The sequence below is a fragment of the Palaemon carinicauda genome, chromosome 22 (assembly GCF_036898095.1).
Source record: "Palaemon carinicauda isolate YSFRI2023 chromosome 22, ASM3689809v2, whole genome shotgun sequence".
Lineage (NCBI taxonomy): Eukaryota > Metazoa > Arthropoda > Malacostraca > Decapoda > Palaemonidae > Palaemon > Palaemon carinicauda.
The window spans coordinates 5,213,316-5,240,482 of record NC_090746.1 but is presented as its reverse complement, the minus strand read 5'-3'; the positions used below and the strand labels follow the sequence as shown (position 1 = coordinate 5,240,482).

The following is a 27,167-nucleotide window of genomic DNA, read 5'->3' as shown; positions in this document are numbered from 1 at the left end:
GCGTCAGCATTTTGAACTTGTAGTTCACTATGAACTTGTTGAGTGGTGATAAGTCCAGAATGACTCTGAGCTTTTCCGAGTCCTTCTTCGAAACACAAAATAGCTTTCCTTGGAATCTGATGGACTTCGCCTTCCTTATAACTCTTTATTTCAGGAGTTCCTGAACATATTCTTCCAGTATGGGGGTTGAGTGTTGGAAGAATTGAGGGAAGTTTGGTGGAGTCGAGCTCCAACTCCACCCTAGTCCGTTCTTGATTAGGCTGTGGGCCCAGGGATCAAAGGTCCAACGATCCCGGAAGAGGAAAAGTCTCCCTCTTACTGGTAGCATCTCACTTTGAGTGCTGGTTGGAGGATTTACCTCCTTGGCCACGTCCACCTTTGTTGCCCCTACCTCTGAAGGGGCGTCTAGAGGATCCTCGAAAGGAGCCTCGAGACTTCGGCCTAAAGGTTGTTGACTGCCTTTCAAAGACTGGGGTGAACACAGGCGATTGGGTCGCCAGCGTTTGGGGCACCAGTTGGAAGGTGGTGGTTGGTTGTTCCACTGTCTGGGGCACCGTGGCCATGGGAAGCTGTTGTTGTTGTTTTGGCCGAGAGGGCACTCTTGGTCGTTTCGATTTATTCTTCGGCTGGGGACCCTCATCAGCTGAAGATTTTCTTTTAGAGGACAAGCCCCACTTGGAGAGGAGATTTCTGTTCTCCGTTGCGGCTTTGTCCACGACCTCTTTGACCACTTCGTTTGGGAAGAGGTCTTTTCCCCAGATGTTGGAAGCTATCAGCTTCCTTGGTTCGTGCCTCACCGCAGCCGAGGCGAACACGAACTCTCTACAAGCCCTTCAGGCTTTAATAAAGTTGTACAGGTCCTTGGTGACTGTCACCAAATGAGATTTGGCAAAGACCATGTACATGTCTGGGGTGTCTGGGATGCTTGCCATAGTCTCTAGGCCAGTCTGCAGAGACATGGAAGCAGCAAAACGTTCTTTTGTTTCCTGTTCCCTGCGCAGGAGAAAGTCTGACAACTTCGGGAGGTTTTTGCCGAACTGTCGTCCAGCAATATCTGCCACCAGCTTCCCGACGGTGAAGGTGTTGTGGACATCTTTCCAGTCTGCATTATCTGATGGAAAGGCGAGGGAAAAGGGTCTACACTCTTCAAGTGTAGGGCAAGGTTTCCCTGCCTCAACTGCCTTTAAGGCTGCCTTAAACCCTTTGTCCATAAAGGGGAAGGCACGTTTGGGGTCAGCAATGAAGGACGGGTGCTTCTTGCTGAGAGCCGGCACCTTGGAGCTAGTAAAGGCCCTCTCCTTCAAGGTGGTTGTATATAAGGCCTGGGCCTTAGAGAGTTCGAGGACAATGGTCTCCTTCGGCTCTGTCTCCTCTTTGGATGCAGGTTCCGTCCTCAGACGGACATAGCAATCCGGATAGGCCCCTTTGCTGGGCCAAAACTCAATTTCCTCAACTGGGACAGTGCCCAGTTTCTCAGAGAGGAAGATCTCCCCCGCCCCCCAACATAGGCATATGCTCTGCATACCTCCAGGGGTTGACGTCAGAGAAGGCGGAGAGATCCTTGACGTTTAGCTTCTTCGGGGCTAAACGTGTTGCAACCAGCTGATGCATTTCCGTCCGAAGAGAAGCTTCTTTCTCAGACGATTTCTTCTGAATGTCCTGCACCATAGACAGCAGCGAGTGCAACGTACTCGTGATGGAATCTAACTGGGGTGCAGTGGAAGAAGTCGAAGGCATCGGCTCAGTCACCGTGGCTGATGATACCGAAATCGTTTCGGTTTTCTCGACTTCCGCCTCAGGAGGTACGTCATCCTCCTGATCCAGTTCCTCCACTAGGAGATTGTTCTCAGTCTCCTTCGAGACAACAGACATGTTGTCCTCCAATTGGATGCCCTGCAAGGCGTCCGATACGTCAGGTTCTACTGGAATCTGAACAAGGGGAATCTCAGGTTGAGCCTGGGGAATGACTGCATCCGAAGATGCCCTAGGGAAAAGACAAGCCCTCATCCTTTCATTAGGAAGGTATGGGCCAGAGGTGTTCTTCTGAAAACCCCTGACCCATTTTTGCAGTGTCTCCCTTGCTGGGTCCCTTGATTCAGTAGACTTTTGGTCATCAAAAGCCTCTTTCACCAGTTTATCACAAACGGTACATACCTGTGGGTCCCAGTACTTGAGAGCCCCCTTGGTGACTGCACAGCGAGCATGGGCCCTGCACATGCCATGGCCGTAGAAGTTCTTACTACGGACCCTACAAAAGTTGTTCCCGCACTCGGGATGCTCCTCCTGTAAAGAAAGAAAAGCATATAAGTATTCGGTGAAATTCTCAGATTTCAGCATACATATTTTCAATAATATTAGCTTGGATAGAGTAAGCTAGAAAATAGGAAAGACACCTACTTGTGTTTCCTGTCCAGCCCATTGCTATGACCTCCTTCGATATTGAACACTAAATTCTTAACGAATTTTAGGGGAAGATGATATCCTTTGATATAAAGTGTCTTCTTAACACAATCTTCTAGGTTCAATATTGGGGATTAAAATAATGGTTGATAACCATTAAATGGTAGAGAGAATCGCTCTTATATGTGATGGTCTCACAATAGGCTGCCCATGAAGCACCTTGTAGGTTGGAAAAAACTTTTGGGCTACAGCACTGACTGTCGGCGGCATGCCGCCAGTCCTGCCGGGCCTGCCGGCACATGCCGGCCTATTCTGGGCTATTGAAGGCAGTTACTGTCTTCAGAGTAATGGGCGGCAGGTCGCCGGCAGCCGAAGGGTCCCTCTATCAAGTAGGACCCGGCGGCAAATGTCTAGACTTTGGGTGGCCGGGTGCCGGCCGACAACTTAGTTGCCGGGAGCCGGTCATAGTATGTCTACTGCGTTGGGTCGTCGATCAGCGACACCCACGGCAAGTGGCGGCAGAGCAACTGCCGGTCGACAGACAACCAACATGGCCACCGGCAGCTACTAGCTGCCGGCGGCCGGACAGTATAAGGAAAGGCAGAGAAAAAGAGAGGATGGAAGAAGGCAAAGGCTCAGCCTTGCCGGCCTACATCTAGAATGAGGGTTCAAGTGGAAGGGGGAATTATATTCGGGCTTCCACCCAACCATATCCCATCCATATGGGCTATGGAAGGCAGTCCAAGGGAGGACTGAAGAACACTCTAATGAATATGAGGGTACCTGCCGGCCAATTCTTCAGATTACCCATAGGGTCAAATATAGAATGACGGCCAGGGAGGGTGATGGCTCATGCAACACAAAAGAGACAGAGGGGAGGGGGTAAGGGTCCTATAAGTAAGGTAATACCCGAAGGCACTACCTAACTTGAAGGATTCTGATCTCATAAAGTAACCTCAAGTAGGGGAAATCATTTCCCCAGGTTGGATTAGTCAAGTGAGAAAGCGGCACACAGGACACAATCTCGCAAGAGAACAGAATCTCGTACCAGAGATCTTAGGCAAGGAAGAAATCATTTCTTCGGTCTAAGATCTACCAGCACAGGACTGTCTGCTAGACCAAGGAAGGAGGAATTGTCATACACAACCTCCACGTATGGTCTAGGGAGGTCTAGCCTCCTGTAAAGACAACTTAACCTGACTTGGGAAATATTTCACCAAGACAGTAAGATGCCTAACACAGACTTATTACTCTGATGTCCCGTTCTAAGCTCAAAAACCAACTCAGTGGTTAAGAGAAAGAAACGAAACACCCCAGTAAAACTTTGCCAGAACTCAGTTCACAGCAAAGCTAACTGAGGATAGCCTAGGCTAATCAGAGGGAAGAGGGATTGCTCTTAAATCTCGCCAGGAGATTAGTATCGACTTAAAAGGTATAGGAGGTGTCAGTCTCCCTTTAACCCTGGATAGGTACGGTCCTCGGACACCCCTTTAAGGGTATACTCGGACGCGAACGACCCCGACGCCAAAAAAAATTCTTGAAAAATCAGTTTTTGCAGTAACCTCCTTTTTTCTTTTGCCAAAAAAAACTTCAATGAATGCTTAAAACAACTGTAAAGATAAATACTACTCATCTGCAGAAAAACTATTTATTATAAATATTTTAAAAAATTAAGTAGAAAAAAAAAAAGACCTGACATAAAAATTCATAAAAAAAAAGTTTATACATATATACACAAATTCTTTTAGGAATTGATTCTTGAATGTTTAGGACACATCTTGATGTATTTTGGATGAAGTCAGACCTATGGAGGTGAAGATCTGAAATGAGAAAAAAAGGGTAACTTTTTTTGGCCAAAAAAAATTGTCCAAATTTCATGAATTTTTTTGGGTACCCAAATGAAATAGGAAGTGGCTAATTTTTTTAGGGAATAAACATATGTTATCCTAAAATAGAAATATGTAAAAAAATCTTCATTATTTTGTAAATTACATTTATATCAGGGGCCATATCTAAAGGTAATTTTTTGAGTACTTAGAAATTTCGTAAAAAAATACATATATTTAATATATAATATGATATTTATGCAGGTAAAAATATACCAAAATATCACAAATTCTATAGGGAACAAGAATATATATAGATAGGGCAGCTTACGCTTCGGATATGTCCACAAAATGGCCGCCAACCACACTGACTCAGACTCCCTAATCTGCCACTTGAAATGTAGGAAGGGTATGTCAATTTCAAGGTGTTATTTACTAATCTAATTATTATTGGATATGCATAAAAATTGTATGGTGGGTTGCTGGATAATTGTCGATTATTTTACGACTATAAAATTAAAATTCTGACCCAAAAATCTTTTTTTGAAGGGAAATAAAATCGAAAAAAAAAAATGTAAAACAATATTTTAGCTAAAAAAATTTGATGATATTCAATCAAAAAAAAAGTAAACAAAATTTTCCGACAAATAAACATCTAGAGGAATCATTACTCTGTGATAGTTCCTTAGTACGTAGTAATTTTGAAAGAATTGGGAAAAAACGAAAAAATGGCAATCACCGGAAAATCGAACACATACCTATATATACGCCATATCTGGCTAAAAAAAAGATAGGCATGGGTAGCCAGATCATCTAGAAACACTTTCCAACACTATAAAAATATAAGTTTTGCGACACTACTTGCCAATTCCTTACGGTAACATGACTAAGCAAAAAAATGCAAAACAAATAAAAAGGGCCACTCGTGGAAAAATGGCCATTCTAATATACGGCATTTCAGAAAAAAAAAATTTCAGCCACGTGCTAGGCAAACCATCAAGGCATATTTTCCGACAAATAAACATATAAATGAAATATTACTCTGTGATAGTTCCTTAGTACGTAGTAATTTTGAAAGAAATGGGAAAAAACGAAAAAATGGCAATCACAGGAAAATCGAACACATACTTATATATACGCCATATCTGGCTAAAAAAAAAATAGGCATGGGTAGCCAGATCATCTAGAAACACTTTCCAACACTATAAAAATATAAGTTTTGCGACACTACTTGCCAATTCCTTACGGTAACATGACTAAGCAAAAAAATGCAAAACAAATAAAAAGGGGCACTCGTGGAAAAATGCCCAACATTCTAATATACGGCATCTCAGATAAAAAAAAAAGACATGCACGTGTTAGCCCAACCATCAAGGCACACTTTCTAACACATAAACATGAAAAAAAAATCAATAATATACGGCAATTCCTTACTACGTAGTAAATTTTTACAAATATTGAAAAAAAAACAGAAATTGGCAACCGCAGTTAAATACCCAATATACCAATAACTACGTCGTATCTGACAAAAACAAAATCACGCATGGGTAGCCAGATCATCTAGACACACTTTCCAACATTAAAAAAGCAAAAGTTTTACGACACTATTTCGCAATATCTTACGGAAAAATGACTTGGCAAAAAAATTAAAAAAAATTAAAAAGGGACACTCGCGGTAAAATGCCCGACATTCTAATATACGACATCTCAGATAAAAAAAAAGACATGCACGTGTTAGCCCAACCATCAAGGCACACTTTCTAACACATAAACATGAAAAAAAAATGAATAATATACGGCAATTCCTTACTACGTAGTAATTTTTACAAATATTGAAAAAAAAACAGAAATTGGTAACCGCAGTTAAATACCCAATATACCAATAACTACGTCGTATCTGACAAAAACAAAGTCATGCATGGGTAGCCAGATCATCTAGACACACTTTCCAACACTAAACAAGCAAAAGTTTTACGACACTATTTGGCAATATCTTACGGAAAAATGACTTGGCAAAAAAATGAAAAAAAATGAAAAAGGGGCACTCGCGGTAAAATGGTCCTCGTGGTGATGAACGACATTTTAACTAAAAAAAAAAACATGCACATGGTAGCCAAACAATCCACCAAGACTTTCCACAACTGATAACCTATACAAGTTGCACCATTCTACGACAATTTCATAATACGTAATAACTTTGATAATTATGCAAACTACCTCAGAAGGGTAAACTCGGACGCGAACGACCCCGACGCGTCTCAGAAATCGGGGAAGGAGTACAGCTACAGCAATGCACATCTGGACACTACTAGAGCGTGTAGGGGAGACACCTCCTGCAGGTCGATCACCCACAAATTCAGTCACAGGGGTGAGTCACGTGAGAAAAACCTGTTTTTTTTTGACGCTCGGGGTCGCAAACGACCCACCGTACCTATCCAGGGTTAAAAAACAATACAAGAGCAATGGGGACATGTATGAAAGTATACTAAAGCCCCAAGGCTAGTAGCCTAGGAGCATTGAGAATCGTTCACCGAAACTCTCTTGTATACTATCTTGGAAGAGGAAAATGTTATGCAGTAATATCTTAATTGTATAAAATATTGCCTGAGCTTCAATAAAACTTTACCAGGTAGGTTATATCATGCATGAAGTGTGTAGGTGCCTAGGCTAGGAAGCCTAGCACTCGTGAGGCTCGATCATAAATAGCCAAATCCACGACAACAATGACATAATATAAAAATCCCTAGCTAAATTTCTAAAAAGCTAAAGTTATTAAAGCAAATAGTGCCGGGAAAGTCGTTCTGCTATCTAAATGTACAAGAAAGAACGACCGCGTCCATGACGCCATCCGGCTGGCAACAGCTCTTATTACGTTAATTACGATCTCAATCGAAGAGCAAAACTGGCAAGAGCTTACATTTACACAATTCAAAGATATTACTTAACTTTCCAGAAGCAGATGAGGCTGGTGAAGACATCATAGCGACAAATAAACTCCAAAATAGCAAGAGATAACACGGGATAACACCGGTCAACAAAGCTACGGCAGAAAGAATGGCTTGGTGGCGCCGCGCTGTGGCGATTTGGCGCACTATTTACAGTACGGTAGGAGCGTCACCTTTTTAACGACTCTCCTATATTCTCGCCACTTTTCCCCTCGAAGCGAAAGCGCTATTAGGGGTGTAGATAGCTATGAGACGTGTCAAGAATACGTCCTCTGATATTACGCGATATCCCTTTTTAAATTGTAAGGGATATTCGCCCCAGGAGTTAGAATTCTAAATACCTTTGGTAAATTCTCTGGGATATATCACTGTAGTCAAATATACCTAGGAATCTACTAATGAAGGAACTTCCATCAGGACAACATGGCCTAAGCCCAAAAATACCCTATCCTCATGACCTTATTTTCATAAAAGGTGAGTAGGCTTATATATGATCTTCCAGTCAGCATAGTAATAACAAATTTTATAATAAAGAGTTCATTTATTTCTATGAACTTCCCCTGAAGTTTATATTGCTAATTCCCTTACTCTTATGATATTTTCAATTTATATTGCTAATTCCCTTACTCTCATGATATTTTCAAAAAGAGAGTTTTGGGGAGGAAGCTAGATGGATCACAAGTAAATTTCATTGAAATAATTATCAAGTGTAGGCTACACTACACAGGCTTTATTACCTGCTAGAAAACTGCCAAAAAGCAAAACCCCTAGAGTGCTGGGGCCAGAGGGCTATTCTTTGATAGCAAAAAGTTGAGGGGCTTCTTATAAAAACTAAACTAGACATTACGTAATGAAAAAAAAACTGCTGAGAAATAGTGATAAATAAATACTATACCTGCTCCTAATAGTGCCCATTCTCCTTGCTGTAAATGTCCTGCTTTTCGTGCCACTTTAGCGCTTTGGAGCCATAATCGCTCCATCTCTACTTTCAGTGAAGAACTTAATCCTGGATCAATTTCTTCCTTTATTCCCCGAGCCAGTTCCAAAAGTGTCCTGGAGTTGGAAAAAATATTATTAACAGCTGAACCTAGAAAGAACTAAAATCGTAAGCAATTTTAGTTTTTACATAGAAACCCATGTACCCTTTGCCATGGGTTAAAATGTCCCCAGACTACTAATTAGTCTACCAAGAAAAGAAAATAGCAATATGGAGCTTGATCCACCTGGCCTCTCCAGTAACATTCAATCACTTTCCTTCTTCATATCTGGAAATGAGGATGCAAGATCAGTTAGGCTGTGGGGTAATAACTAGTTAAATGAGTGATGGGTATGTATAAAAAGATTATCCTAAAAATATATACAGTATAATATTACCATACTACGTATTTATCACTCATACACATATAACCAAATGGTTATCTAGGATGGAGAACCAAGATGCAGAATATCACAAAGTGATCTATCCCAGCATAAACAAGTAAAACACTTACACACGGCTGTCATAGGGGCCATGGCTCTGATAACAAAGATTATTGTTAACGATTAAGATGAATAATTCAAGAGTGAAAAGTAAAGCACTTTACTTGATAGGAACGAACTGACTCAGGAATTGCAAACACCATTTATGTGAGATGCAGAAACTAGTAACATCAACATCTGGCTTTGTGATGCCAACAATGAATGGAAAAGAAGAAATAGTTTTGAAGAGGAAAAAATTGTTCCCTTACGCCCTTCCCCAAATACAGTAACATCCCTCTTTACATCGGTTCGACATAGTTTCTACTTCAAGTAGGTCATTCTTAAATATTAAGTACAATTATAAAATACTCATTATTTCATTTTACGTGACTTTATGTGTCTCACCGTCAAAAAATTATGTTAAATAATGGCAAAAAGGGATTTTGACGAAGGAAAAATCTATTTCTGGGCCCCACCTATTTCAAAAGTATAAATACGGCTAAATATACCAGAGAAAAAAGTTGCATGGAATGCCAGGAATATATCCAGCTCGCTCACCCCTAAAGGGTGTCGGTGGAGAGTGATACTACTACCAGAGGTTCCTTTCCAATTAGACTTCTCCCTCCTCAAAATCCCCCGTTACTACAAGGTGTCGTTCACTACAGCTACTGCCCCCCCCCCCCCCACCCCCCACCCCACCACCACCACCACCACCACCACCACCACCACCACCACCACCACTACCTATCCTCCTCCCATCATTCCTTGTTAGCACCAGTGAACGTTCGGACGTGTTTTTCGTAGCTCTGTGTTATTTTGTGTTTTTGAAGATGTCAGGCGTTTTGGAGATCCCTGCTCCCAAATTGAGTATTATATTTGTCTGTTTGGGATTTCTAGGTAGCGACACACGTTCATTCATAACCTTGTTGGGTTTTTTCTCAGCCGCTTTGTTGACGCTCCCTTGCGGGTGAGTGTGCGGTCTTTTGGTGTCGCTTCCTCGGGATCTCTTTGTTTTGTAAGACTTTCTATTAGTTCCTTATACTAATTGTAGTCTTATTTTTGTGTTTCGCTTCCTCGGGATCTCTTTGTTTTGTAAGACTTTCTATTAGTTCCTTATACTAATTGTAGTCTTATTTTTGTGTTATGGACATCTAATATTTAGTAGATACAATGTGTAATACTTTCATTATAAAAACATTAGTACTTTAGTATACATAGCAGATACAGAAAATATAATTACCCAATAAGTATGAAGGAAAACATTCGCTATATTTGAACACCATGTTTTGATTTTCTAAAAAGCGCACAATAAAGATTGTAGCATGTAACTTCATCACAACTGAAGCACTATTCATTTCGTTATTTTTGAAGTTGAATAATTATTTTGTTAATGATTATTTGTTAACAATCCTTAAAGAAATAATCTGCTTAATGCTTATTTTTTTACTAATAAAAAAAATTAAAGGGTAAGGTGCAATATCTCATTTATAAATAAAACAAGGCTTACGATATTAAAAGAAATAAAATATGCACAATGTAGAGTCACAGACAGCTTTTCAACTGTTTCAGCAGGAAGAAGGCCTACTCCTGACTGAACGCCTTAGTTGTTTACAATTTTTTGCCGTGTTGTACGTACACATTGAAATTATCCTTTTGTATCTTGGCAATCTTATCATATTTTAGCAATGTCTCCCAAAAAAATTAAACCTAGTGAACTAAGGCATGACATTACAATGCAAGATGAATTGGGCATAATAAAAGAGATATGAAAAGGGGGAAGTGATAAACATTGTACAAGTTTTAGGTCAGTCTAGACAACTGTGCCCACAATCATCCCTAATAAAGCACCCCCATTGTCCAATATGTGACAGAACAGGCTCCATCATCAAAAACTTGTATCAAATACATAAAGACATAATTTTTTTATGAAATGAAACCCTTATTTTATCCAGTTGGATAGAAAGATAGACACATGAACAAAAGTCCCAAGAGCCAAATACTTATTCAAGAGAATTTAACTGAATATAACTTATTCAAGAGAAGGCCAAGTTATTGTTTGAGGACTTGCATAAAACACATCGGAATGAATAGGACACTTCTTTGCCTCAAATCATGGATGGTTAAATCAGTTCAGGAAGAGCTTTTGTTTGCACAATATCAAAATTCAAAGAGAAACTGATGCTGCTGAAGAATTTAACAAATCCCTGAAAAATTAATCAATGAAAAGAAAATTCGGCTAAAACTCATCTTAAACGTCAATGAGACGGGATTATTTTGGAAGCAAATGCCTGATAATTTGTTTGTTTCTAAGGAAGAGAAAACTATGCCAGGGTTACAAGTTAGCCGAAGATAGACTAGCATTAATGATTAGGTGTAATAATACTGGTGTTTTTAAGGTTAAACCTTTGTAAGTCTACCATGTCATTAATCCCCAGGCCCTCAAGAACCTCTCGAAGTCCACATTTCCTGCGATTAGTATGGCTAATCCAAAGGCATGGGTAACCCTAGCCATTTCTGAAGAATGGTTCAATGGCTATATGATACCATCAGTCAAGGAGAATTGCAAGGGAAAAATACTTCCTTTCAAGATTATGTTGATCTTTGATAATGCCATCAGACATCCCACACATCTGAACAATATGGATCCAAATGTTGAAGCGTTTTCTTACAACCCAACACAACCTCTCATAAACAACTCATGGACCAAGGCATCACGAAGCTATTCAACCAGTACTATTTATGGAGTACCTTACACCAGGCAATTGATGCTACTTCAGCAGAGAATGGGAGGAATATTCATGATTTTGGAAGGGTTATAACATATGTCATAGTGTTGAACACAAGTACCTCCTGGATCACAGACACTCAAAATGCAATGAATGGTGTATGTAAAAAGCTGTGCCCTCAATTCATGCACGATTTTAAAGGTTTTGAAAAGCCAGTAAGGAACATTTGAAGGAATCTAGTACCCTTTAGTGAAGAGCCGCAGATGGAGTTGGATGAGGAACATTTTGAACACTTGATCGACGTTCACAAGCAGTCATTACCAAACTAAGAAATGATGAGTTGGAGGAGCAACCGAAAATTGAAGAAAGTTTCCCTGATCCAGGACTAAAGAACTTCAAGTTCAAAGAAATGCAGCAGAGTTTTTATCTTTTATACATACAATTGTTTGTCAACCTTTGAGTCTCACAACCCTTGAGCCAAACGTTATGCTAAAACAACTAGTCTTAAAATTATTCCGGCCTTATAGGACAATTTTTAATGACAAGATAAGAAATGCTATCTAGCAAATGTTAGATCAGTTCTTAGTAAGAGTGAAAAAAAAGAAAGGCTAAAGTGTCATCACCTGATCTTGACACCAAAGTAACATTGTCATCAACATCAGGTTTGACAATAAAAAAACTTTTGTAGGTCTCTCTCTCTCATCATTTCACTCAAATACTATAAGTGCATTACGTTATGTACAGTAATAAAAAGTACCTATTCTCCCATGGAAGCTGATTTATGTAGGTAATTAATTTTTCTATAATGATGGCAGGTTGTATGTACTTTTTTATGTGTATTACAGGTATAAAGAGCGTTTAAGTACCTTCATAGGGATGAAACACTGGCTAAGTCGAAAATTCCCTTACTTTTCTTAGTATGAATTAACGACACATCAAACGGATTTTGAGCGAAGCAAAAGATCTATTTTTGGGTGAGATGGCCATGTCGTCCTGATGGAAGTTCCTAAAGGGTAGCTTCCTTGGGTATATATGACTACGGTGATATTCCCAGAGTATTTACCTTAAGGTACCCAGAATTCTAACTCCTGGAGCAAATATCCCTAAATAAAAGAACCAGGGATATCGCGAAATATCAGAGGACGTATTCTTGACACGCCACATAGCAATCTGCACCCCGAACAGAATCAACACTTCGAAGGGGTCAATTGGCAAGAAAACGAAAAACGAGAAAGAAAGGAGAGCCACTCGCAAGGTACCTCTCCTCTCCCGTTTCGTAAGCGTGCATTGCGCCGCTCACGGCGCCATCTGTATTCCTTGTAGCGATACACGAGGTGCTACAGATACTGTATGTATGGAGGGGTCCTACAGCCCTTTTTTAGAGGAAAAAGGAAGGGCGGGTCCATCAAGACGACATGGCCATCTCACCCAAAAATAGATTTTTCGCTTCGCTCAAAATCCGTTTTTTGGGCTCAAGCCATGTCGTCCTGATGGAAGTATACCAGAGCATTACTGTATCTGTGGATTCTCAAAACGTTCTGTACTCTCAGAAGGTATTTCCCGGCCAACTAGACCTAGAGACCTAAGATGTTACCGTCATACATCTTTTCATCTAACCATAGACCATGTTAGTGCTTCCTGCCCCCTACAGGGAAGAGTCATACTAGACTCTGGAAAAGTCTCGAAGAGTACATATACCTATGTATGAATAACAGACAAGCCAATATAGTGGTCTCACTCTATATCATGTAAAGCATAGTTTGTAAAAGAACCACAGAGTCAATATGAAATATCGACCAGTTCCCCGTTCGATTACTGGATTGGACAAAGGTTTATATCCGGGTAGGAGGAAAACTTGCACATCCGCCACTGTCCCCTTAGGGCATGGAGTCCTCCCGCTAGGGGAAAGCATAAACCAATGAAAGATGCTTGCATAAAGGAACAATCTATTAGAATTATCCAAGATAAATATACATAGTAAACGTAATGCTAAATCATTTCAAGTAAAATGACACAGGCGAAGGAGACGCAAGGTTCACAAGAACTAGTTTATTGACAATCAATAAAATAAAACAGGTTAAACAACAATTATACATATATAAGAGGAGGATAACCAATAAATAAGCATAAGCATGATAGTAAACAGAAAACTTGTTTATCTGAAAGAAAAACATTAGCGCCACTTTTAACATACCGAGGTATCAAAATCATAAAAGTCTGTATTACTAATCAGTCCCATTAGCGTTGGAAACGCTTGGCACACATGTCTGCACTTATGCTAGGTTCACCTTTGAATATGGAACAGTCAATGTGGGCAACCTAGTGCCCTAACACTTAGTTTGTAGAACACTTCGTAACTACACACCCACCCGGAATTAATCGTCCCAATTAAATTCACTGTTCCTCGCAGAGTTAAACAGCAGGTTTAATGACACTACCCACTGCTACCACAGACCTCTTCAGTTGCTCCACTTGCTTCGCATACTGACGAAAGAAAACTCTAGAAGACTTCCAGCCAGTGTATGAGCGAAGATGTTCGAAATCCATACTATTGAAGAAATTTAAGGATGAGGCAACTTTCCTCGGATCGTGACCTGCGGGTGTACTGTCTGGATCCGCTCTGCGAATAAAATAGGTGATTTTCGCCCTAAGTTGTTTCAGCGATAAATTTGAGCCTGATGTTTCTCCCCTGAATAGTTGACCACCCCTGAAGTCTGAAGTTCTACGAAGATAGACCTTTAGGCATTCCACTGGACATAGAGATGCATCTTCTTTCAGAGGGCAGATTCTCCAGGGACCCCACCTGTTGGTGGGTAACTCATTCTTGGCGAGGAACGTAGGATCCGGAAACAGGTTCAGTTCTCCCCCATCCAAGAACTGAACACAACCTTCCTCTCTTGAGAGGGCTACAATTTCACTAACCCTGGCCCCCGAAGCGAGTGCAAACAGAAAAATAACTTTTTGGGTCAAATCCTTTAAAGCACACTCCTCATTGTTCAACAGCGAAGCGAAATGAAGAACTTTATCCAGAGACCATGAAATGGGCTTCGAAGGTGCTGATGGTCTGAGCCTAGCACAGGCTTTCGGAATTTTATTAAAAATGTCGTTAGAGAGGTCGACCTGGAAGGCATATAAAATGGGTCTTGTCAAAGCAGATTTACACGTTGATATTGTGTTGGTTGCTAACCCTTGACCATGGAGGTGGATGAAGAAAGATAAGCAGAAGTCCGTCGAGATCTTTTGTGGATTCTTCGCCTTGACAAAGGCCACCCATTTTCTCCATGATGACTCATATTGCCTTCTAGTGGATTTGCACTTATATTCCTCTAGGAAGTCTATACTGTCTTTCGAAATCCCGAAACATTTTCTCACTGCTAGGGAGAGAAAATCATGAGCTGCAGGTTCCGGGTTTTCTGTGATGAAGCGCAGACAGTTGACTTCTGAACTCGCTGGGTCAAAACTGGATCTGGTAACGGTAGACACTTCAGCCGTAATTCCAATGCCAGAGGGAACCACACGCTGTTCGGCTACTTGTGAGCCACTATTGCCACTACTCCCTTGAAAGATCTGTTTGTTGAGGACCCTCAATAGAAGGTTGTGAGGAGGGAACAGGTAAATCCTGGACCATCTGTTCCAGTCGAGGGACATCGCGTCCACTGCTTCCGCCAAGGGATCCTCGTACGGGGACACATAAAGGGGTAACTTCTTGTTGTCTTTCGTCGCAAAGAGGTCTATCTGCAGTTCTGGGACTTGACTCAAGATGAAGGAGAATGATCCTGCGTCTAGGGACCATTCCGACTCTATCGGTGTGAACCTGGATAGAGCGTCCGCTGTCACGTTGCGGACTCCTTGAAGGTGAACTGCCGACAGGTACCACTTCTTCTTTTTCGCCAGTAGAAAGATGGCCAACATCACCTGGTTGAGTGGTGGTGACCTCGATCCTTGTCGATTCAAGCATCTCACAATCACCTCGCTGTCCAGTACCAACCTTATGTGGATCAAGCGGCGGGGGGAGACTTTCTTCAAGGTAAGGAGTACTGCCATAGCTTCCAGAAAGTCTATGTGAAATCTCTTGAATAGATTGGACCAAGTTCCTTGGGCCTTCTTCCGATGAGAATGACCTCCCCACCCCTCCTTCGAGGCGTCTGTATGAATAGTCAACGAGGGGGGAGGTGGCTGGAGAAGCACCGACTTCTTTAGTTGCCTGACTCAGGACCAAGGCCTGAGAAGCGTACGTAGACGAAGCGGTACTGGCCTTATCAGATCTCTTCGCGCGTTTGATGCATAACTTCTCCAAACTCCGGTTGCATCCTTTAGCTGTGCTCTTAGCACAGGGTCTGTTACTGAGGCAAACTGGAGAGAACCCAGCACTCTCCTGTTCGCGTCTTGATATTCTTTCGGAATCCAGAAGTCTCTTGACAGAACCAGCTATCTCCTTCCTCTTCTTCGCCGGGATGGAGAGTTGGTGTGACACTAGGTCCCAGTGGATTCCCAGCCACTGGAACTTTTGAGATGGAAAAAGCCGAGACTTTTTTCTGTTGATCTTGAAGCCTAGATGCTCTAGGAACTGGATCACCTGTAGGGAAGCTTGCAAACATTTTGTCTTGGATGCTGCCCACACCAGCCAGTCGTCCAGGTAGGCTACCACCTGGATTCCCTTTAGGTGTAATTGTTTGAGAGCTGCGCTCGCAAGCTTCGTGAAGATCCTTGGGGCTAAATTGGGGCTATGTTTAGCCCGAATGGCATGGCTCTGAAGGCGTAGAGTCTTCGATGTACCTTGAACCCTAGGTAGGGGGAGAGTTGGCGATTGATTGGAACATGCCAATAGGCGTCTGACAAATCTATGGAGACGGTATATGCCCTCTTGGGCAGTAAGGTCCTTATGTGTTGCAGTGTTAGCATCTTGAACTTGCAGTTCACTATGAACTTGTTGAGTGGCGACAAGTCCAGAATGACTCTGAGTTTTTGAGTCCTTCTTGGGAACACAAAACAGCCTCCCTTGGAATTTGATGGACTTTACCCTTCGGATTACTCTTTTCTCCAAGAGTTCTTGAATGTACTCCTCCAGAACGGGGGTGGAGTGTTGGAAAAATCATGGGCACAGGGGTGGAGTGCTGTACCAGCTCCAACCCAGTCCATTCTTGAGTAGGCTGTGGGCCCAGGGATCGAAGGTCCAACGATCCCGAAAAATCTGAAGTCTCCCTCCTACCGGTATCATTTCACTTTGGCTGCTGTCGCCCTAAGGTCTTGCCTCCTTGACCGCGACCACCCCTGAATCCCCTCCCCCTTGAGGGGCGTCTATACGAACCTCTGGCTGCTCCTCTAGGCTTTGCTCGAAAGGTAGTTGACTGCCCTTCGAACGCTGGGTTAAATGCCGGAGACTGCGTAGTCACGGCTTGGGGTACCCACTGGTACGTGGCCGGGGTTTGTGCCACCATCTGGGACACTGTAGGCAAAGGAAGTTGTTGCTGCTGCTGTCTGAATGGCTTGGCTGGCCAAGAGGGTAGCCTAGTCTTCTTAGTCTTCCTCTTTGGTTGGGAACCCTCATCCGGGGAAGACTTTCTCTTGAGAGATAGGCCCCACTTCTGGAGAAGGTTTCTATTCTCCGTGGCGGCCTTATCTACAACCTCCTTGACCGCGTCACTAGGGAAGAGGTCTTTGCTCCAAATGCTGGAGGAGATTAGTTTCCTTGGCTCGTGCCTCACCGCAGCCGAGGCGAACACGAACTCCCTACAAACCCTCCTAGCTTTGATGAAGCTATAAAGGTCCTTCGTCACTGTGGCTAGGTGTGTCTTAGCCACTACCATAAACATTTCATGGACCTTGGGGTCACTTGCCATTGTCTCCAGTCGTTTGATGAGACATTGAGGCAGCAAGTCTTTCTTTTGTCTCAAGCTCCATGCGCAAAAGAAAGTCAGACAGCTTCGGGAGGTTCTCACCGAACTGACGTCCGGCAATATCGGCCTCCAACTTCCCGAGTGAGAAGGTAAGATGGACGTCCTTCCAGTCTTTGTGGTCCATGGGTAAGGCCAAAGATAGAGGTTAGGGAGGTCCAGGGAGCACTCAAAGCAGGCAAGGGACTGAGTCAACTCCAACTCCACATCCTAACCTATGCTAGGTACAGATGTAGAATGATGGACAGGGATGCAATGGCTAGGCCATCACTAAGGAAAGAGGGGTAAGGGGGAAAGAGGGTCCTGCCAACCTTGCTCTAATAATGAATCACCCGCAGCCAAGAAAACTCATCTTGGCCTAGGGGAGATCCGAGGACGGAGGCCGGCAGTACTTGCCAACTCCCTCGGAACCAAAGCAAGGAAGGCGTTGTTATTCACAGAAAAGGAGGATCTCATCCTCCACACCGAGAACAACAACACTGGACTAGTCTGCTAGATCACAAAAGAAGGAATCATCTCGTACAGAAACCTTCGAAAGTGAACTAAGGAGGCTAAGCCTCCTATGTCTGCTGTCAGCCTAACAAGGGAATCTCAACCACAATGCTAGACAGAAACAGACTCAGACTAAGAACTCTGATGTCCTGCCCCTTCCTGAAGCCAGACTTACTGGAAACAGGAAAGAACAGAAACACCCTAATATAGTGTATCTAAAGTCAATTCAGATAAACCATTAGGGTTAAGCCCAAGGCTTAAGCAGAGGGAAAGGGATTGCACACATTCTCCGAGGAGAAGAAAGCCACCAGGGAGTGTGAGAAAGTATACTAGGGCCCCATAGACAACTAGCCTAGGCGCGAAGAGAATCGATTACCTAAATCACCGAAATTCACTCGTATACTAACTTGGAAGAAAATCAACATAATCTTAAATGTATAAAACTGCCTAAAGCTTCAATAACATTTTAAAACACTCGGAAATCTGAATTCATGCAGGAAAGTACTAGGGCCAAACGACTAGGCTACAAGGTCTAGCGTAGGCCAGAATCGGCAAATCATTCGCCAAAACGAAAATACTAAAAGCATCATATAAAGAAATCCTATGTAAAGCTGAATAGCTAAAATTATTAAAGCGAAACAGCCAGGAACGTCGCTCTGGCTAACTAAATGACTCATGCATGGCGAGCGACAGCGTCCAGGACGCCTCCGGTAGGCAACAGCTCTTGTAACGAAGATATCACTATCAAATTATTTTAAATTCACCAAGAGCTTACAATTATACATAAAAGAGATAATACTCAACTTATCAGAGGCAGAAGAAGTTGGAGAAAGCATTATAATGTTGAAAATAATCCAAGAATTGCGAGATAACACAGGGAAAAACACCGAGTTGTTGAGCTACGCAAAAAGGAATGGAGATGGCGCCGTGAGCGGCGCAATGCACGCTTACGAAACGGGAGAGGAGAGGTACCTTGCGTGCGGCTCTCCTTTCTTTCTCGTTTTTCGTTTTCTTGCCAATTGACCCCTTCGAAGTGTTAATTCTGTTCGGAGTGCAGATTGCTATGTGGCGTGTCAAGAATACATCCTCTGATATTTCGCGATATCCCTGGTTCTTTTATTTAGGGATATTCGCTCCAGGAGTTAGAATTCTGGGTACCTTAAGGTAAATACTCTGGGAATATCACCGTAGTCATATATACCCAAGGAAGCTACCCTTTAGGAACTTCAATCAGGACGACATGACTTGAGCCCAAAAATACACCATATAAAATCAGAGAATGAACTCCTTATGACCTGTTGTTTGCATTACTTTTTGGAAATAACCAAGTCTAGTAAAAGTATCCCTCAAATAGTTGGCTTTCAACAAGTCCCACTAAACAGACCTTACTGTACAAAAGAAAATCATCCTTATTGTTACTTTAATTGGGACTAAAGCTAGAGAAGTTATGGCAAAGTGTGCTGTGAAAAGGTTTGATTCAAGGTCATATAAGGCCATTCAGCACCTGAGCAGTTGTGGTATAAAGAAAAAGTTACAGGAGGTTGTAGAGCAAGTAGGAAGAAAGAGAGCAGGAACAGAAACATAGTAGACGGATACATTTAAAGCAAGTTCAGCTGAAGAAACGATGCTGATACCCTTAAGTAATGACTACAGTGGTGCACTGATTGCCATAACCCACTAAAGGGGCAGTGGAATGGTCCTCACTACAACTGAAATACAAACAACTCAATCAAAGTCCAACTTCCAGTGAGCGAGACTCTCCTACGCAGTGCATGCATCTTTGGGATCCATGATAAAAAACAAATGTCAAGAAAATTTTCTTCAGTGGGCAATTCAGTGTTGAAGTTTCTTGCAATGGCTTGCATGGCAACTTGGCAAAATTATCCTAGGCTATGAATAGTTCTCAATTATGAGAGGATTTCCCTCCTCAAAATTCTGAACAAGTCTCAAAAGTGCCACTAAAGAATCCATTTCTATAAAAAGAACTCAAAACTTGATGATGAAGAATGGCAATTTTTGCTCCTATAAAATGTTCCTCCATAAAAGAACTAACTCAACTTAGTCCAGTATTGAATCTATCTTCAAGGCAGTTTGGTTCGAGTGGATTGAACACAGTATATTAGCAGCTTGTGGTTGATGCTCATTCCAAACATGATATAAAAGCATGCCCCATTGAATTCCAGAATGTAGCAACCATTCTGACAGAACAACCTGTTTTCCATGGGTGAGACTGCATACTTGTATACTGTGACTGCCTGAAACACACTTAGACACAATGTTAATTCTAATTACCTCTGCCTTTATTAAGATGTGAGATGATTAACAGTGTCATGGATTTTATGCTGTCCTAATTCTTCAACTATATTGATTTTGTGACACAAGCAGAATAAATACTAGGTTGCCTAAGAAAAAATTAATTCAATTAAAGGAGATGGTGATGTATCCATTCGTATAACACTCAAGTTCCCATTACCCGAAGATCTTGTAGGCATTTTCCTCTAATCTTGCCGCAACAAGTAAATGAGCTACAGAATTTGTGTAGGGGCCACAGAATTTGAGTAAGGAGGGGAATAAGAAAATATGAATGGAAAGAGGGGCTGGTAGAACTCCTGTCAGAAAGTGTCGGTGATCATATCATTGATGACTTTCCAAGACACGGTCAAAAGCTACAACTGCATAACTTTCTACTGGCAACTATGAACTAGTTCTATTGTAACTTTTGTTGTTGCAATTGTAAGTGTCAGTGGGCAACTGGTTTATTCAAGCACACCAGAAGCCCAATCAAGTACTACTATCTGGGTTAGAGGATATGGCCTATGCTGAAGGTGATGGATCAGGGAAGAAATTTGTCTAATATTGTCCTCTCAGGCAAATTAATGAAGATTTTGTGACAATGTCCAGGCCAAGATACACCGCACATGTCATTCCAAAAGAGGGCAGAGTTAACACAAAAAAGGTTGGATGCTATTGCAGTTCTTCCAAGCCACCATTAACAATCAGTTGTCCAGATACCTCTGAAGTCTTAAACTGTTCCTATGTGGTGATGGTATCACAGGTGGTACTGTCCCTATCCAACCACAACACCAGTGATGACAATGTATTGTTAAGATTTGTGAAGCTGAAACATATTCCCTGCTCATATTATTAATATGCTTCTTTGACAAAAAATGCATTAATAAGTCTGCGATATTCACTTCATTCTTCCCATCCTTCCACATATTGGCACCACTAAAGCCTGATTTATGTTGTATACATCAAACAGGCAGGTTCCATATTAATTTATTATCATAATTAAAATATCACACATTTTAAGTAATTTGTATTTTTTATAACAGTACTTACCTCGAACTACTTTCTTAGGGGTATCTGGGATCTCCTCCCATCCGACCAGAATTTTGTATAGTGTACCCTACTCCCGTTTTCTATGCGGGGCATTCTCTGGCGGAGTGATACGCGCCCAGAGACGACCCGGGGTCAGAGAGCATGCTTGCTCAGGTCTCGCTCTCCAGTAAGTTTTGTCAGATAGGTTTCTATTCAGTCCTGTAAGGCACTCGGGGTAGGATGGGCGGGCCATAACCCGAAAGTAGTTCGAGGTAAGTACTGTTAGGAAAAATACAAATTACTTAAAATTTGTGATTTGTTCCAACACGAAGTACTTACCTCGAACTACTTTCTTAGGAGACTTATACCTTAGGAGGTGGAAGTGTACCAAAGGACCCAGAGACCGTGATGAGGAGAGAAAAGGGGGGAACCTAGATAGGAGGCTAGGTTCTGCTGACCCTCCAAGAGAAAACACGAGAAATAGGGAAAACTACCCAAAAAAACTATCTTAGTGTCTAAGTAACTCACCTCTGTAAAAATCCTCAGAGACTTATCCATTCACTGATGATGTATGACCTGGTAGTTAAAGGGTTTAGTGTCATTTCAGGGAGGGAAATAAGGGAACAGGGGGGGGGGTAAGAAAGGAACCTGTGTCTCTTGGACTTACTGCCCATGGTTACCCTGGGGCTACACCTTTAAATCTTTTGAAGCGCTGAAATGACGGGACCGAGAGAGAATCCGTCCAAGGACCTCCTCGAGCATTCCTTCAAGAAGTGAGCTGTGAAGGTTGACTGATTGGCCCAACTACCCGCCCGCAGGATTTGGCCGACTGCCATGTTCTTCTCAAAGGCCAACGAAGTACTCAGACCTCTGATGTCGTGGGGTCTAGGATTACCCGGAATAGGAATCCCTGCACTACTGTAGGCTCTAATGATCACTTGCCGTAGCCAGAAGGAGATCGTGTTTTTGGAGACTGGTTTCTTCACTAATCCCGAAGAAACATACAGACTCTTGATTTCGGGTCTAAGCCTGGCTGTCCTCTCCAAGTACTTCCGTACTGCTCTGACAGGGCACAGCCGCAAGTCCTTCGGGTTGTCTGAACGTGGGATTGTCGGCACCGAGAAGCCTTTCAACTTGGGGTTCCAGACTGCTGGGTTCTGGGTCTTGGCCACGAAGGATGGTACGAACTTGAAGGTAGCTTCACCCCAGCCCTTCGAGTGTGACACCTCGTATGAAAGTCCATGAAGCTCCCCTACCTGTTTTGCCGATGTCAGTGCTAATAGAAAAACTGTCTTGAGGGTGAGCTCCTTGTCTAAGATGTCCTTTAGGGGTTCGAAGGGAGGTTCTGACATCTTCAGGACCCAAGTCACGTCCCACTGGGGCACTCTAACCGCTTGAGGGGAGCATGATTGCTCGAAGCTCTTGATGAACATCGAGATGTGTCTGGAGAAACCTAGATCGATGCCCTTCAGAAGGAAGACTTGTCCTAGGGCGGCTCGGACTTCTTTAACGGCTGGGATGGACATATTTACCTCGTCCCTGAGATAGACTAAGAAGTCAGCTATCTCCGGGATGGAGGCTTTCAACGGCTTGATGTTCTTTGCGACGCACCACTTCATGAAGATCTCCCATTTAGCCTGGTACACAGCGGCTGACGACCGTCTCAGGTAACCCAACATCCTCGTTGCGGTATTGGCCGAATACCCTTCCTTCCTCAGGAGACGCTCGATAACCTCTACGCGTGAAGGCAGAGGGACCGAGGGTTTTCGTGGTACCTTTGAAAGTGTGGCTGCCGGAGAAGGTCTGACCTGTCCGGAAGGGGCCAAGGTGAAAGGCGCGCCAGTTCCTTTAGATCCGCGAACCACTCTCTCTCCAGCCACCAGGGCGCTACCAAAGTCATCCACAGGTTGTCCGCTCTCCTCACCCTGTTGAGGACTTGTCTGAGTATTCCGAAGGGAGGGAAGGCGTAAACGTCGAGGTTGTTCCAAGGATGCTGGAAGGCATCCTCGAACGCCGCTCCTGGATCTGGCACAGGAGAACAAAACACGGGGAGCTGTGCGTTCAGCCTCGTGGCGAAGAGGTCTATTACTGGCGAGCCCCACTTCTGAATCCGAGTATTGGCCACTTCTGGGTGCAAGGACCACTCGGACCCCACCAATTGACTCATTCTGCTGAGGCCGTCGGCCAGGACGTTCCTCTTCCCTGGAATGAACCTAGCCGAGATCTTGATCTGCTCCCTTTCGGCCCATTCCAGGAACTCCGTGAGGCCTCACAACTCCCACGATTTTAGTCCTCCTTTCTTCTTTATGTAGGCCACCACCGTGGCGTTGTCGCACATCAGTGCCACGGTGTTTCCCCGGAGCTTCTGAACGAACTCTAGGCATGTCCTTTGCACTGCCATCATTTCCAGTACGTTGATGTGCAGGTTATTCTCCTCGGCTCCCCATCTTCCTCTCGCTGTGCTGTCGAGGAGATGAGCACTCCAACCCTCCTTTGATGCGTCCGTGAACAGGAGGATCGGCCGCGAAGGGCATCCCCTTGAGGGTGTTCGATGTGTCGTGCCACCACTCGAGGACCTCCTTCGTTCCCGGGGACATCGGGACCACCTTGTGCGGGGAGTCTCTCTTGATCCAGGCCTCCTTCAGATTCCACTGTACTCCCCTGAGTTTGAGTCTCCTCTGTGGGACTAGCTTCTCCAATGATACGAGGTGACCTATCAGTCTCTGCCAGTCCTTGGCTCTCCTGGGCTGACCCGACAGGAAGGGGCGTAGGATCTGGCTCAGGTTGTCCAGTCTCTCCGCGGAAGGGAATGCTCTCGCCAACCTGCTGGAGGGGTGGACAGGGACCTGGAAGTATGCGTCCTTGAGGTCTATGGACATCAAGAAGTCTCCTTCCCTTAAGGCCGCTAGGACTGACTTCAGAGTATCCATCTTGAAGTCGGTCTTGCACACGAACCTGTTGAGGGCTGAGAGGTCTGTGACCGGTCTCCAGCCCCTGTCGCTTTCTCCACCAGGAAGAGTCTGCTGTAGAACCCTGGACCTGGGTTCTTGACTGGTTCCAATGCCCCTTTCGCCAGCATAGCAAAGACCTCTTCTTGCAGGGCCGTCCTTCTCAAGGGGTCCTTCGGTGCCAACCATTCCGCTGGTAGATTTGGTATCAGAGGTGGGGGGGTCCACCAGGAAGGGCAACCTGTACCCTGCTTTCAGGACTGTCACGGTCCACGGGTCCGATCCGTGGTCCCGCCATGCTTGCCAAGAATGTATGAGGCATCCCCCCACCTGAGGCTTCGGCAGGAGTAGGGGCCTCTCTCCCTATCTCCTTCAAGAGGCACGGCCAGAACGACCTCTTCTGGCGGCTGAATAGGAGGGCCTGAATGCTGACTGCGCAGCCGACGTTCCCCTACAGGAGGGCTGCGAAGGTTGCTGCCAGGATGTAGTAGGGGCGTCTCTCCTGGGCTGGTTAGGTGAGGCGCGAGGAGGGAGGGGGATGTCAGAAGGAGCTCTTCTATGGGTGGGTCTCCTTGCTGGAGGGGGCCTGGGTTCCCCCACATCCTTTAGTTTCCTCACCCTCTCCACCATCTCTTCCACTTCCTTGAGGGGGAAAACTGACTCGTCCCACAGTGGAAGGCTCCTCAGGGACCTCGCTTCCCTGTCAGGGAGCCTCCTTACAAGTCTGCTGAGCACTGTGTCCCTTTTCCTCAGTATCCAGTTGGCGGTTTGTGTTATAGACTGATGGGAAAGGAACTTCAGGGCCTTACCTTCCGAGCTAATCAGCTCCTTCAGCAAGGCCTGATTTTCCGGGATTGCAAGGTCGTGCGAGGACTGGAACCCTACCAGCGTGGAGGCCCACCAATCCAGCCATGATGACACTTGAATCAAGTCCCTGGACAGCTCCTCCATCATGGCAGTCTCCGCGGGGGAGAAACAAACTGGGGCCGTGGTAGCCCTCTCCTCTGCTGCACCCTATCCCAAGATGGCGACTGCTGGTTCCACTGCGCAGGCCCCCGCGCGGTGTCCTTCCGGGAGGTAGAACTGGGACTGCGTCTTCAGGCCCTGGAGAAGTCTAGATGCACTCTGGTTCTTGGGGGCTTCCGCATGGTTGGCCACGACCTTGCTAACATGCGCCAATCCCAGCTTCACATCTCTTGCTAAAGGGAGGGCTAGCGAGGGCCTCTGTTGTACAGGCGCATCAACCAACCTGTTGAGGCTCAAGAGCCAGACCTCGTCAGTAGAGGGCTCCGGTTCGTCCAGCCTATGGTGCCGTCGGATGAGGCCTATCACCCTCTGTATGCGGAAACCTCCGCTGGCGAACCTTCTTCCCCGTCCTCTACCTTCTCCATTGGGCGTCCCAGTTCTCGTGACGAAGGACCTCCAACGGGGGGGAGCCGCACGAGGAGGAGGCATCCTCCTGGAGTGGTCCAGTCACCTCGTTTCAGGCAGTAGGACGGGCACTGCCGCCGGATCGGAGGCCTACGTCCTGAATCTATCTCTTCTTCCGGCGGACCATGGATCTGCGGGCTTGCCCGTCGAGGAAAGGTGTTTCTCCCGTTCAGGACGACTCATCAAAGATCTTGAGGCCGGGACGCGGCTGCTAGACCGAAGGGACAACTCTCCCCTCTCCCCGCTGGGCGGGTGGAGTCGGAACCTTCGCGGACTTATGCCTGTCCCTTGGTGCCTGATGAGACGAGTCCCTCCGTCGGTCATACTTCCTTTCGTCGACAAAACCTACTGGTGAGCGGGGCCTGGGGTGCCATTCCAAGGTGCCCGCGATTGCTGCAGCCCCCAGGAGTTGGCTACGGGGAATGGAGACTCGCACCCATTCTTCCTCCGGCGAAAGACTTCTCCTGAACTTCCTCCTGGGGGATCTGGAACGTCTACTCACGTGGCGGGATCTTGAATGGGAGCACGAGCGAGATCGTCTCCTGCGGGACCTATCTCGCCGTCTCCTATGGTCTCTCGGGGCTCCGTCTTCCGACGAGTAGGAGTAAGCCTCGACCGAGGAGCCCAAAGACCTGTAGGACCTCGTTGGAGGGCCTGAATCTTGCCGTATTGTTGGTGGTTCTGCATGAGGTTCGGCCGGCGACGAAGGCTCCATGAAGTCCGCCGGGAACATAGCTGAAGGCGTTGGAGGGGAGCGGGAAGCTCCTCGCTGGGGAACCAGGTCTCAAACTCCTCTTCCATCCTCAGGGGCGATCTGAAGGGAGTCTTCGGAGGCACCCACACGAGGGTGTCTGATGGCGGCGAGTCGTCCTTCTCGGCGGCACCCTCGGCTGCTGACGCACCTGAAAAACCTACCCAAGAGGCGGGAGAAGAGACTTCTGCCGTTTTACCGCACATCGGATCGTCTGACGAGACGGGACATGCTTTCACCAGGGCTCCGTCCCCGGATACACACCCGCCCCCCCTCAGGCCCCCCACTTGCCTGGACCGAAGACAAAATCCCACTGTCAGGTAAATCAGACTCCTGGGGAAGGGCCACAGGCAGCTTCCACACAACAGACTTACCTCGACCCCTACCCTGGGTAGGGGAAGACGGCAGAGAGAGACTGTCCGACGGGACGCCGGGCGAAGCGAGGGGCGAAGAGACGCTGGACTTCCTAGGGGACCGTCGAGAGGCCTTTTTCTTCTTAGTGCCGTATCGCACCCACTGCACTTCATTCCAGGACTCGCACTCCGGACACGTGGCTGTAGGGGAACACACACTGCCCCTACACGATGAACATAAGGAGTGCAGGTCAACTTTGGTCTTAGAGAGGAAAGTGCCGCACGATTTGCCAGCCACAGGCCCAGGGCAACGACAAGGATGCTCCATAACGCACTAGTAATACATCGCGAGACACAGGAACACAGAAGGAAAGGATAGGGAAGCACACAAAGGGACCGTGTGAGACACAAAGGGGTCGGGGACACAAAAGGTTGCACTGGGTTAAGAGAGAGCGTCGGGGTGTTAACGCCGACGCGACCAAAAACTTACTGGAGAGCGAGACCTGCGCAAGCATGCTCTCTGACCCCGGGTCGTCTCTGGGCGCGTATCACTCCGCCAGAGAATGCCCCGCATAGAAAACGGGAGTAGGGTAAACTACACAAAATTCTGGTCAGATGGGAG

The 27,167-nt window shown here is 45.1% G+C and overlaps 1 protein-coding gene across 1 annotated transcript in view; it reads right to left on the bottom strand.

Annotated features, from left to right (window-relative positions):
* The window catches only part of mei-41 (meiotic 41), a 316,521-nt gene that overhangs the window by 87,021 nt on the left and 202,333 nt on the right, over positions 1-27,167 (bottom strand). Inside the window, exon 36 of the mRNA XM_068345943.1 lies at positions 8,067-8,224. Coding sequence (XP_068202044.1) covers positions 8,067-8,224 — 158 coding nt within the window. The remainder of the gene's footprint in view (positions 1-8,066; positions 8,225-27,167) is intronic.